Raw genomic sequence first — 12639 nt, forward strand, 5'->3', positions numbered from 1 at the left:
TGTATGTATGTATGTATATCATTGCAGTACTCACAACTTTAATGATCATTGCTCTAATCATTACTTTACAGGTATTATTACAATACTCTATGGCCTTGGTTTGGGCAGTGGCATGTTTGTACACAGTGTATAATTCACCCTTCTTATAGCTAGTTTCTGCTTCTCTTACCTGGAAGATCTGTGGGGGGAATGGTTGTTAAAACTACCTGACTCTTTCTACACATATTCACAAAATCCTAGTTGAAATTATGCATACAACTTACTACCACTCCCGGGATTCTAACCATGGCTGTGTCTGCTAAAAATACAGCAATTTGTGGTTCATCAGAGTGAGCTATTGAGAAACTGTTGTCTCTTCCTTCATTGTTTTCTGTATAAATCTCTCTTGGTTGTACAATCTGACCTTGTAATTGCAACATTCTTATACACACATTCCTAGACATTTTTTTATGTAGCACAGTGTGGGAAACAGTGGTTAAGACAACATTACTATTCAGATATCAGATCTTGGTGAATGCAACATTTCAAGTCATACAATACCAGAGTAAACACAACCAGTCCACGATTTAAAACTTTATTGCCAGGTAGTTACAGTTCTCTTACCTGGAAGACCTGTGGGGGAATGTTTGTTAACACTACCTGAATGTTTCTACACATATTCACAAAATCTGGTTGAAATTATGCATACAGCTTACTACCACTCCCAGGATTCAAACCATGGCTGTGTCTGCTATAAATACAACAATCTGTGTTTCATCAGAGTGAGCCATTGAGAAATCGATGTCTCTTTCTTCAATGTTTTCTAAGTCTCTCTTGGTTGTACAATCTGACCTTGTAATTACAAGATTCTTATACAGACATTCTAGACATATTTTTATGTAGCACAGTGTGGGAAACAATAGTTAACACAACATTACTATTCAGATATCAGATCTTTCATATATCAGATCTTGGTGTATGCAACATTTCATGCCATACAATACCAGAGTAATCACAACCAGTCCAGGATTTAGAACTTTATTCCCAGACAGTTAAACTTTTATTTAAATATGACCTATATGGGACTATTACTGTCATATTGTCTGGTTTATTCAGTACAAACCATACATATTTTTTATACTGCCAGGTGACATTCTTCTCCTTTATATTTATTTGGTATGACTACTACAAGCAGGATTGTTACTCACGAGCCCCGCGACGCAGTCTTTGCAACCTACTGGCATGGGCTTCCTGGTTCGCAGCCCGCTCAACTGGAGCTGTAATGAAAATAGAGAAACATTTAGGCATACCTATCCATCACATACACAGGCTGGACTTTGGTAAACAGTTATTGCTATGAATACTTACACACTGCTGGGACATCTCCCGTCTGTCTTGTTTCTTGGACCCACTGTTCCAAGAGCTCCCTCTTCCTCTGTTACAAGTTGTCATAGTGGTGTCGGAACTGCTCACCAGTCCGAGGGATACCAGTGGCACTGGTGAGATCACAGGCGAGACTTTCCCAGGCTTCTGCTTTGTATTGGGAGCCCTGGTACTGGTCCTGCAGCAGTCTCACATCATGTTTTTTTACCAGGAGTCCTACCATGACTCCTGTATGCCCCAGCGCTGAGCCTGAAAGCGCATGCTCTGACACCTGCCATACTGCCTACAGTGGGGAGCTACAACCAGTTATGACGTGTATTCCCACCTGTGAGGTTTAAATACGGCCAATTTCCCACCCTTTGCCATGATTGGAACATTTTGAATATGCTGAGCTAAGCTAGACTATGGGCAAACCTGCTTAGCTAAGGTTGGCAGGCCTTAAAGGTGCAGGTTCAGCACTGCTTACCAATGGGCAAATCCACTTAGCTGGACTACTCACTGCTTAGCATTCATGTGTACACAATGTTTATACCCGGTTAGCATAGCTGTGCAATACTTAGCATTGCTTATGTTTTATTTTATTGGACTACCACCTGTATGGGATTGATTCATCATTCATTACATATTATAAATTTGTTTACCTTCCCTGACATCCCCAATGTGCTGTAATTACATTTATTCTTGTGTGACTATACTGTATGGGGCACTTGTGTTTATATGGGGGTTTCACTATTTTATTACACTGATACCTCACATCTGGGCCTAATATACTACTCTGGTTGGGAAATATAAGTTACTTTCTCATAAATATACAAATAAATTAAAGTTTTAATGATTACACATACAAAATGGAAATGGCTTTCGTGAAGCTTGAACCATGAATGACTACATGCAAGGCGTATGCTCTAACTGTTACACTATTGCACTTATGCTTATGCTGGATGTCTATTGCTATTTAACTTATCATGCCATTTTAGCTGGGCTAAACATAGCTAAGCAATGGCACACCCACGCAGCTACGCTTAAACTTTATTGCACATGTGAAAAAATATATATTTGTTGCGTTTTTTACTTTGTACCCTTCAGAATATCCATGCTAATGCTAAACCTGTTATTCTATCAACTTTCTAGGTTTGTAGGGACAATTGTCCCTTATGGCTTTGTCCAGATTTCTTACTCTGATGGGTTGAGAGGTGTGCGTTGTATACTTCTTACCCTGCCGAAAATTCATGCTAATGCTAAACCTGTAATTCTATCAACTTTCTCGGTTTGTATGGACAATTGTCCCTTATGGCTTTGTCCAGATTTCTTACCCTGATGGGTTGAGAGGTGTAACGAGCAATCTTGCTCTATTTAAATTGTCGTACGGCAATTCTGATGTGCAGGGGGTGTGTGTATTGTGAGAGCACTGCTCTCAAACACACCTCCTGCACTTGTACACAGAACTGCACTGCCATGCTGCACGGGAACAGTCCCTCCCATGCAGGAATAAGCTATTCCTGCACAGAAGTTTACTCAATCCAGGGGAGTATATAATGTGCAAAATAAAATTAGTGTCTAGGAGAAACTTACCTCCTGTAATTGAATTATTATGCAAGACTGGTCTAAATAGGTTAATAAATCTTATCTAAAATCTATAGAATAGTTAAGAATTATAAATCATTTGTTAGAAGTATTTATTGGGATTATTCTGCACAAATAAATAGCTCAGTCTTTACCTAAGATGTAAAAATGGTCCTGCAGTCATCAGCAAATATCACCTCTTCCTTATATTGGAAATGATTTACGTGGAAGTATCTGCACAGAGATTTATCATTCCTCATTTAATAGAAGTTATGATTAAAAAACAAGACTTTGTATGCAGGAGATATAAAACTACATTAAACACTGATTGACAGTATATGATTTTTGAATGTATTATTGTTCAACCTTTTTGGACGGAAATTAATAATTTTTTGCAAGCATTATGGTATGATACTTTTAATCTGACTAAATCCTTAGTTATATTTAATGTCCCAATTTCTAGTAACATCCCAAAAGTACAAAAACATGTTATTATGGGAATATTAGCAATAGCTAGAAAACTAATATCCAAAAATTGGAAAAATGAAACTAAGCCATCAATTATGCAGTTTATTAATATTTTGAAGTTGTTTGTCAAAATGTAATGAGAACTATGAAGTTGAGAACCACTAAAATTACTTCTTATTATAATTGCTGGTTGAAGCTATATACTTTATTAAAGCGCTACTAATGAATTATCTGTTGCTATAGATAGATTTAGCTATAAATAGATATAGATATAGATAGATATAGATGTATCGATATAGGTCTATGGATCTACTTTCAATCAATGAAAGTACGAGCCATCGAATCTAACTTATCTGCTCACTATCCACCAAAACTACAAGTCAATGAAATAACAAACTGCCAAATTCCTTTCCCAGGTAAAGGAACCACTGGACCATTATGCAAATGACATACAGCGGAAAACACAGAGCCCACTAAAGTGAGGACTTTGCCCCCCACAGCCCCCCTACTTAAATATAGCAAATCCAAGATCACACTACACGGGGAGAAGGCACAGTTCACCATGATGTTCCAGTGGTCCCTTTCCCTGGGAAAGGAATTTGGCAGTTCGTTGTTTCATTAAAATGCAGTTTCGGTGGATGAAGATTAGGTAAGTTGGATTTGATGGATCTCATTTTCATTGATTGAAAGTAGATCCATATGTCTGTATCCATCTATCTATGTATATATATATATATATATATATATATATATATATATATATATATATATATGTGTGTGTGTGTGTGTGTGTGTGTGTGTGTGTGTGTGTGTATGTGTGTGTGTGTGTGCACGCGTGTGTGTGTGTATACACTAACTATTAATTGATAAAATCAGACATAGTTTGATATATACATTTTTGTGACTAGTTATCTGTTATTTTATATGCTGAGTTTTCTTTTTCTTCTTGTTGTTTTATTGTTCTTATGTTAAAAATGTAATACATTTCAAAGAAATTATTAGTACAATGATAAAGCAGAGGAAGGAATACAAAGAATATTTTTAGTTTAGACAAAAATATGATATGATAGGATAGCTAATAAGCAAAATATTTTTGAGATATAACCTCTTAAAATGGGGGTAATTGTCTTATATCACCAACAAGTTAGTACTGACATCATTATACTCTTCCAGATCAGTACTGAAAGTAATTTTTGGGTATCAAGAATTTTTTTCAGAACAGTTTGTTGTCTAGTTATTCTTTATTTATTTCTGTATTTCATTGACTAAAGAAAAGTTTTGTAATCAAAATTACAGTTTTGTAATCAAAATTACTGTGTAGTTAATATGAAAGGCTCAAACATAAGTTTGGTAAATGACTGAATAATACTAATTAAAATAAATAATGCTCATAAAAGAGATTTGCTAATCAGATTTCAAAAATGGCTTATAAAGATGAAAATTTGGGGATCTTTTCATGGAGGTCCTGAATGGTGTAGAAAAGACATGAGCATTGTCATCAAAGCCATGAGTGTAGCCCTTGTTGGTACATATGGGGAAGCACATATACATGGACAGAGAGGTGTAAATGGCATTTGCAGTTACACAAGGTTTCATGTCACCACTGTGGGCAGGGTTAGGCCAAAAATGAAAAGTGTTGTCATTACCATGCCATCAAGAACTCAAACCACCCATGTGACTGTTTGAATAATGTCCCCCGTCAGACAGTGTAATATCTGACTGAAAGATTGGCATGATGATCAGCAGGCATGGGAGCATAAAGCGTAGAAAAATGCACAGGTTTATTGTAGAAGCAATGGTTTGTTGTTGTTCCCATCCATAAAGGTAGATCTTCCAGTTCCCCTACGAACTGTAGTCCAATTAGCTCAACCACTGTCCCTTGTAGTATTATGGGATGGTACTAGATAAGCTGCTACAGAAGGATATTGAGAGGTTAGCCCTATGTAGTATTCATAAATTCAGTTATGCATGCTGAATTTGGTTTCATGTTTTGAGGAAGCTACATCAGCATTAGATAATGGTTCCTGATATATGCAGGTGTGTTTGGATTAGCAGTAATGAGTACTATGCCCCATGTTGGTATCTCAGGCAGTTTATATCACTCTAAGGATTACAATCATATTATCCAGGGAGTTGAAGATTAATAGTGGGGCAGGACACAGATGGTGAGAGTTTTTGATATTATGTCTAATACATTATGTAGTACACTCAGTGTATCAGGGGGATCATTGCTGGTCCCTTTTTTTGATCTTCTTTTTACAAATAAACACCTACCAGAGGAATCCATGTATCTAAATTCATTGATATCTATAAGAGAGGAAGCTATGTGACTTGTAAGGAGCATAAGGTTGCACTCCACAATGTTATCAACAACCTTATGTCCTAGTGGCGAGGGAAGAGCATGTTCTTTAACATCAGCAAATGTTCTACCTTTAACTTCAGTAGACTCAGTCTTAAATTTGCACATGCTATGGGAGAAGTTTCAGATAAACAGCTGGGTTGTGTGGTGTATCTTCAACTATATGTATGCATATCCATGCTTGCTAAAGCTGTTTTATTATTCATCATACAGTAAAAGGAATTAGTAACGGATCTAACATAATCACGTTCTGTCTGATTTTATTAGCTAGATCTGTACACCTGAATAATGCAGACTTTTTTTCATACTATGCTAAACAAATTACCCAACTTGAAAGGATACAACATTTTACAAAAATGATGGCTTTGCAATCATATAACCAGGAACTTAGACTCAAACATCTTGACCTGATCTAATATATATATATATATATATATATATATATATATATATATATATATGTATTAGGGGGTCTATATTAAAATATCGAAACCTTACTTATGCGAATACCTAAATGGTGACACATAAATAGCAAACTGCGAAAACACCGAACGTCCTGAAGTGCAAAATTCAAAATATCAAATTGCCATAGTTGGCCAACCCCACCGCCTGCTACGTACTACTTACCCAAACAAAATAAATAATCCACACATCCCCATATCTACACTTCACCCATATATCCCATATCCCAATCAAGCATTCAATACACACAAATGTATCTAACTATAAACAAACAACACCCAACTACAGGAAACGTATAATTTACGTATACATTCAGCTACACAACTATATTACTATACATACACTTAACATAACCCTACTTCTAACCCTAAAGTAAAGGTTGCATGTATTACTATGTATGCACTTACCTTAACCTGCACCCTAACCCTAAGGTCCGTAACTATTGCACATTTACGTCAGGGAGCTATACCGGATAAGGGCCAACTATGACAATTCAATATTTTGAATTTCGCACTTCAGGACATTCGGTGTTTTTGCGGTTCGCTATTTATGTGTCGTCGTTTAGGTATTTGCGTAAGTGAGGTTTCGCTAATTTAATATAGACCCCATTAGAGTATTCCCCAAGGCTCAGTGCTGTTTGGTCCAGGACATATATAAGTGATGCCGTTTATCTCTCAGATAATTTCTGATACACTTCCTTGTTTGTATCATTATGGGGTATGTATGAAGCAGGAAGGCCTTCTTTGTTCAACAGTAAGGCAGAAAATAATATTTAAAATGAAATGTGTTGCATCAGAGCATCAGAATACAAATAACCTTTCTCTCCCTCTCCATACATTCCTTTTATTAATATCTCTTAAAGATATGATTAGTTTCCCTTTTTATTTGCAACACCAATGATCAAATACAGAATGGCATAATGCAGTGTTTAAATACTAGGATATAACACTAGAGACAGGAGTTTAAATCCAAATATGCCCAGCTCAGCATTCTGTGGGATCTGAGCCAACTCAGATTGCACACTTAGTCAAAAGAACAAGTCAGTAATTTTTCATTTATGATTTTTTTTTATTTTTGTATCATGTATAGAGTTAGAAGGGGAAACATTTCCAAATTCATACCCAGATCAGTATTGTATTACTATTGTTTCCCCTAACTTAGTGCAAAAGATGTATATAAAGCTCGGTCTATATCACAACGTCGAACTTACACAAGTTTGATCGTTGTAATATCGAACCGTTATGTTCGAAATCCAACAAAACCGAAAGGACAGAATAGCATTTTTTTTCCCTGGTGTTCCATGACAAAAAAAACAAACAAAACAAAATAACCCTAAACCTAAACTAAAGTGGGGGGGGGGGCTTTGCATCCCACACCCCCCAACATGAGGGGCTGTGCCACCCACATCCCCCTACTTAAATATACCAACTCTGAGATCACACCACAGTGGAGGAAATAGCAAAGACCCGATAACGACCCACCAATTTTTTTCCCTGGGAAAAAACTCGATGTGCCGTGGCTTCGCTATTTTCCACTTTTGGACTTTAGGGTTCGATATTACAACATTCAAACTTGTTTCATTTTGACATTGTAATATAGACCCTATAAAGCTCTCCCAGTTTAAACTGTGTTCCCAGTGCATTCTTAGGAGTGTCATGCCTATACTGTATTGTACATCAGAAGGGTTCAGGTTATTTCTCAGAAAATGAACTTCACTAGTTTTCCTTGTGAATTTACATCTTATTCCATATTAATATAATGCAGTTATGTATTGTTACAGAATGTTTCTGTATAAATTCTTTTTTCATGCCAGGATTCTATATAACTAATGTTGCATCCTTACTGCCTTTTTATATTGTGTCACACTTCTCTCCCACTTAAAGATTAATATGTATGGCATGCCCATCGAGCTACGCGCTCGAGAGACTTGAACCTCAGCACTGAAATAAATAGGACATGCTGGAGGGACAGATTCATAACCCAGAGTCTCCCTTCACTCTGGAATAAAATCCCAGTCCAGGTTAGGCAGAGTCCCACATTGACTCTCTTCAAGAGGAATCTTGATGAGTGGATGGGAGATCGTAGGTTTACCCCGGCTATCACTTCTGTGTCACTGTTAGACAGAGGCACAGTATACTAACCTCAAAAAAAGGCATAGCAAAATTAATTTAAAATGGGTGGCGAAAGCCAAACACACTCTGGCTAGGCTTATAAATGCCCTAGGGCAGATAACCTAGTATGAACCTATGAACCTATGAACCTATACATGCTTTGCAGGTATTAGAATCTTTCCCATGTATTACCATGCACTTCAGGTTCTATGGTCATCTGTAAGTCTATATTTTTTAATGTCCAGAAACAATCAAATGGCATGTATGCTTAGCAGCTTCTTGAGTTTTGTAGACCTAGTCATGTTCACTCTGCTTCTTAAATGTTTTGTGTCATCTGCTAGAGCACGTTCCCTCTTCCAACTATTTTGCATAATTGTGCATGAAGAAAGTTAAAGGTTACTATCAGCACTAAGCTCTGAGCTACTCTGATTACCAATATGTTTAAATTATTTGTGTTTAAATGCAGTTTTCTGAGTTATCTTTTAAAGAGCTATATACCATTAAATGTATATATTTTTTAGGTTTGCTATATCGTGTCTTGTCATGTCTAAAAAAATATCATATTGCAGTATTAATCATTTTATTTATCCTTTCCACTCTGTTTAATTTTTATATTCTCTTTTAAAGATCGGTGAAAGGGGTATCAACCTCTCTGGGGGACAGAAACAAAGGATTAGCCTTGCTCGTGCTGTGTATGCCGATCGAGATATCTACCTGCTGGATGACCCCCTGTCGGCTGTTGATGCCCATGTTGGCAAACACATCTTTGAAGAATGCATTAAAAAAGCACTGAAAGGCAAAACAATCATTCTGGTCACTCACCAGCTCCAGGTAATGAGTCAGTAAATAAAACAGTGCAGAATGTGTTAAAACTTCAAAATAGCTATGCTGTATTTCATCCTGAGTTAAAAATAAATATAGCTTTGAGGCATCTTCCAAATTCAACTTTTTCAGACATTTCTATACTGAATAATGAGCTTTCTTGTTATTAGGAAGGCAAGCTGCAAACATGTCACAGAATATTTCTAAGAGTCCTCATGACAGGTCTGGCTGGAAACTGTTCTCTGTTCACACTGAGGTGCATATTTTTTTTCTCTTTGAAAATTTCAAAGCTTTAAAAGGAAAAAAAACTTGTTTTGTACAAGTATTAGGGAATGCATCCTATTAATGGGATGTTGACTTAGAATTCACTGTGATAAACATAGGGAGTTTTTCCTTTAATTGTATTTATTTATTTATTTATTTATTTATTTATTTGTTTGTTTGTTTTTTGTTAATTGTTAATAACACATGCACCCATTGCTTAAGGATTGGATTACTACAAATAAATGTTTCTGTACATGTGCATTTATTTAAATATATTTATATAGCTCTTGCCAGACACACTAGACAGACATCTTTGTTTTCAGGTATGATATAAGTAGAAGTAACAAAGTGAATAATTATTTAAAAAATCTGAATAAGAAGGAATGAATGCAGGAAGTCAGAGAATCACAACAATGAAACCTGATCAAAAGAAACTAGTGAACATATGTGACTATTTGAATATATTAGGACTCACCGGACAATAATCTACATCAAAGACTAATATGCAACATAGTTATTTTCACAACCTAAGGATAAAAACACACAGATGTAAGGAACAGTATTTTATAAATGAGCATTGCAGCCTTTTTTGTAAACAAGAGGCTGTGGAAGGTTTCTTGTGATTAAATGGAAATTAATTCCAAAGCCTAGCATCACAGAAGTTTTTTTAAACCAATGAACACACGGTTCTAACAGTAGGTGGGGATACAAATTAAAAACACCAACATCTGTGTAGTGCAGCTAAGGAGAGCATGGAGTATGTAAAATAAACATACATGGGATTCCAGACTTGAATGGAAATATTTTTAGATGATAGTTTGTGAAATTCTTATATTCCAAATCAGAAAAATTCAATTTAATTATTTTACCCCAACTTCTTACAGCACATTTATCACAGCATTATTTGAACTTTCCACACTTTCTAAGTTGTATAAAAGATAATGTTAACTACATATTATAGAACAGTTACTTACAGTTGCATATACAGTGTGAAACAAAATTGCATTCTATACCCCTTCTAAGAGGTAAGTTAAGTTTTTGGAAACAATTGCACTCTGAGACTCCTTTTGGATTGTGCCTGTTGTTTTGGAACTGACTGCTGTTTTTTTTTCTTTTTTTTTTTGTGATCATGGCTCAATGTAGTCTTACCTCTAGCATATATTATGTGTAAAAATATAGCTGGTAGACCTTCTTACAAAATAAATGTGGATGTACTTTAAAGATCAAAGAGAGTTAATTTAAAATACAGAATGGTTTAATTTACTGCAAATGAAGACAATCACCACAACAGCTTCCCAATTAATACGCATCTGTCTACACACACACAACACATACTGATGATTTCCAAAAGACAAACACTGATTAACGGAACTCACTGCATGAGACATCTGGACAGACAACATTCTTTTGGCACTCCCGCAGATGGTGTGCAGTAATCTGTTACGCCCGACTCTCTGAATGATCTAAGACAAAAGTATGGAATGAAAACAAGGCACTGATTCTGCCTGATAAACGACTGTACCCAGAATAAAGAGTTACAATTCAAGTCACTAGAACATCACAAGAAATGATAGCTTAACCACTGAATCTCTTAGCCTGAGAATGCTTCAAACACAGCTAGCGATGCTGATCGAGAGTCACATCTCTTTCTATATGGCTTTCTTTTCCTATATTCTCTTTTTGCTCAAACCTTTTTCTTGCTTGTTCTCTTTCCTAGTATCCTGTTTTTTGCTAAATGCTTCAGCGGGAATAAAACGTAATAAAACAGTGGTGAACAGTCATTGAGACCTTTGGGCATGGCAAGACCACATTCACCTCCTTCCTGAAAGAAAATATTTGCTGGCCCATCAGTCTTAAAACAGATGAGACATAATATTCCATTACCTTTTTTTTTCATTTCATTCTAACTGAAAGACAGTACACATTTTTTTCAGTTCCACACATCTCAGTCTGATATAGTAACAGCAAAAATATTTTTAATGTTGTAAATCATTGATGGTGTAAAAAAATAAAAAAGACAAAATCAGTATGTACAAAAGCACCAAAACATTATGACCTGACATGATTACAGAGTCTGCGGTAAACCTTTATGGAAAAAAGCATAAGTTATAGAATCTCATACATACATACATACATACATACATACTGCTTTAAGCATGTTGGTCTCTGTGTCACTTTCTTAAAGGCTCTGGTTTCAATCTACTTGGAGTGCATGGAGGTCTGCAATTATGTTCTAAAAATGAAAAAAAAGACAACCTTGTTAAGCAGTTTTCTGATTTCAGAAACATGCTTAACAAGCTTTTGTTAAGTACCCCAAGTGCTGTTAGGATTGGGTCACATGCTAGTAACTTACAGGGGACACAGATGGCTGACAAAGAACAGCAGTAGACATTAAAGCATCTTTAAAAGCTGTTAGATACTCCATTCTGGTGCGGTTATAAACCAAAGGTATGACAGAAAGAAGTGTCTAATAAAAAGAAATTCTATCTGTGTTGTCCATCTTCCTCAACTGTTGGGTTCAGATCCGATCATCGGATCTGACTCAGTCATTACTTTAGCTTGTGGCCACAAAAAAAAACTCTAGAGCTTCTCCCTTACCCATAATGCAGCAACCCCTAACATACCCTAGATCTTATTTGCAGTTTTACCAAAAGTAAGATGTACTAATATATATATTCTTTACAGAGGAAACTATATATGGAGCTCAACATAAGGGACAGTGGTGTCCTTATGTGCTCTTGTTCTTACAGAAGTCATCTGTGAAAAAGATGGAGGTTGGTGAGTGGGAAGTTGAGGAAGAATGAAAATGGACAACATAGATGGAATGTTATGGTAAGTACATAACATCTTTATCTGATGTCAATTTTCATTCTATCCTCAACTGTTGGGACAGAGTCCCCAGTTACCTAAATTCCTGGGTGGGCTCTAAGAAAGAATATTCCTGAGCCCAGCTGAGCCAATGGCTGCTCTTCCCTTCAAGCCCAGATCCAGTTTGTAATGAGTGATACAGGTATGAGGAATGGCCCAAGTTGCAGCTGCACATATGCCATCCATGGGAGCTCTAGAGAGAAACATGCCATGGACCTAGCTGAATGAGCTCTTAAAGGTCTTGGTAAGGATAGACCCAATTTGTTGTAGATAAATGATGTACAATCCATCTGACATCTGGCTAAAGTTACCATTACCAATTATTTGCCCAATTTAGAATGTGTAAAAGAAACAAATAAT

General features: G+C 36.2%; 1 protein-coding gene across 1 annotated transcript in view; it reads left to right on the forward strand.

Annotated features, from left to right (window-relative positions):
* The window catches only part of ABCC12 (ATP binding cassette subfamily C member 12), a 1155696-nt gene that overhangs the window by 757258 nt on the left and 385799 nt on the right, over positions 1-12639 (forward strand). Inside the window, exon 15 of the mRNA XM_044081948.1 lies at positions 8953-9156. Within this exon, the coding sequence (XP_043937883.1) occupies positions 8953-9156 (204 nt within the window). The remainder of the gene's footprint in view (positions 1-8952; positions 9157-12639) is intronic.

This window comes from Protopterus annectens, chromosome 8.part1 (assembly GCF_019279795.1).
Source record: "Protopterus annectens isolate FY-2018-M chromosome 8.part1, PAN1.0, whole genome shotgun sequence".
NCBI lineage: Eukaryota > Metazoa > Chordata > Ceratodontiformes > Protopteridae > Protopterus > Protopterus annectens.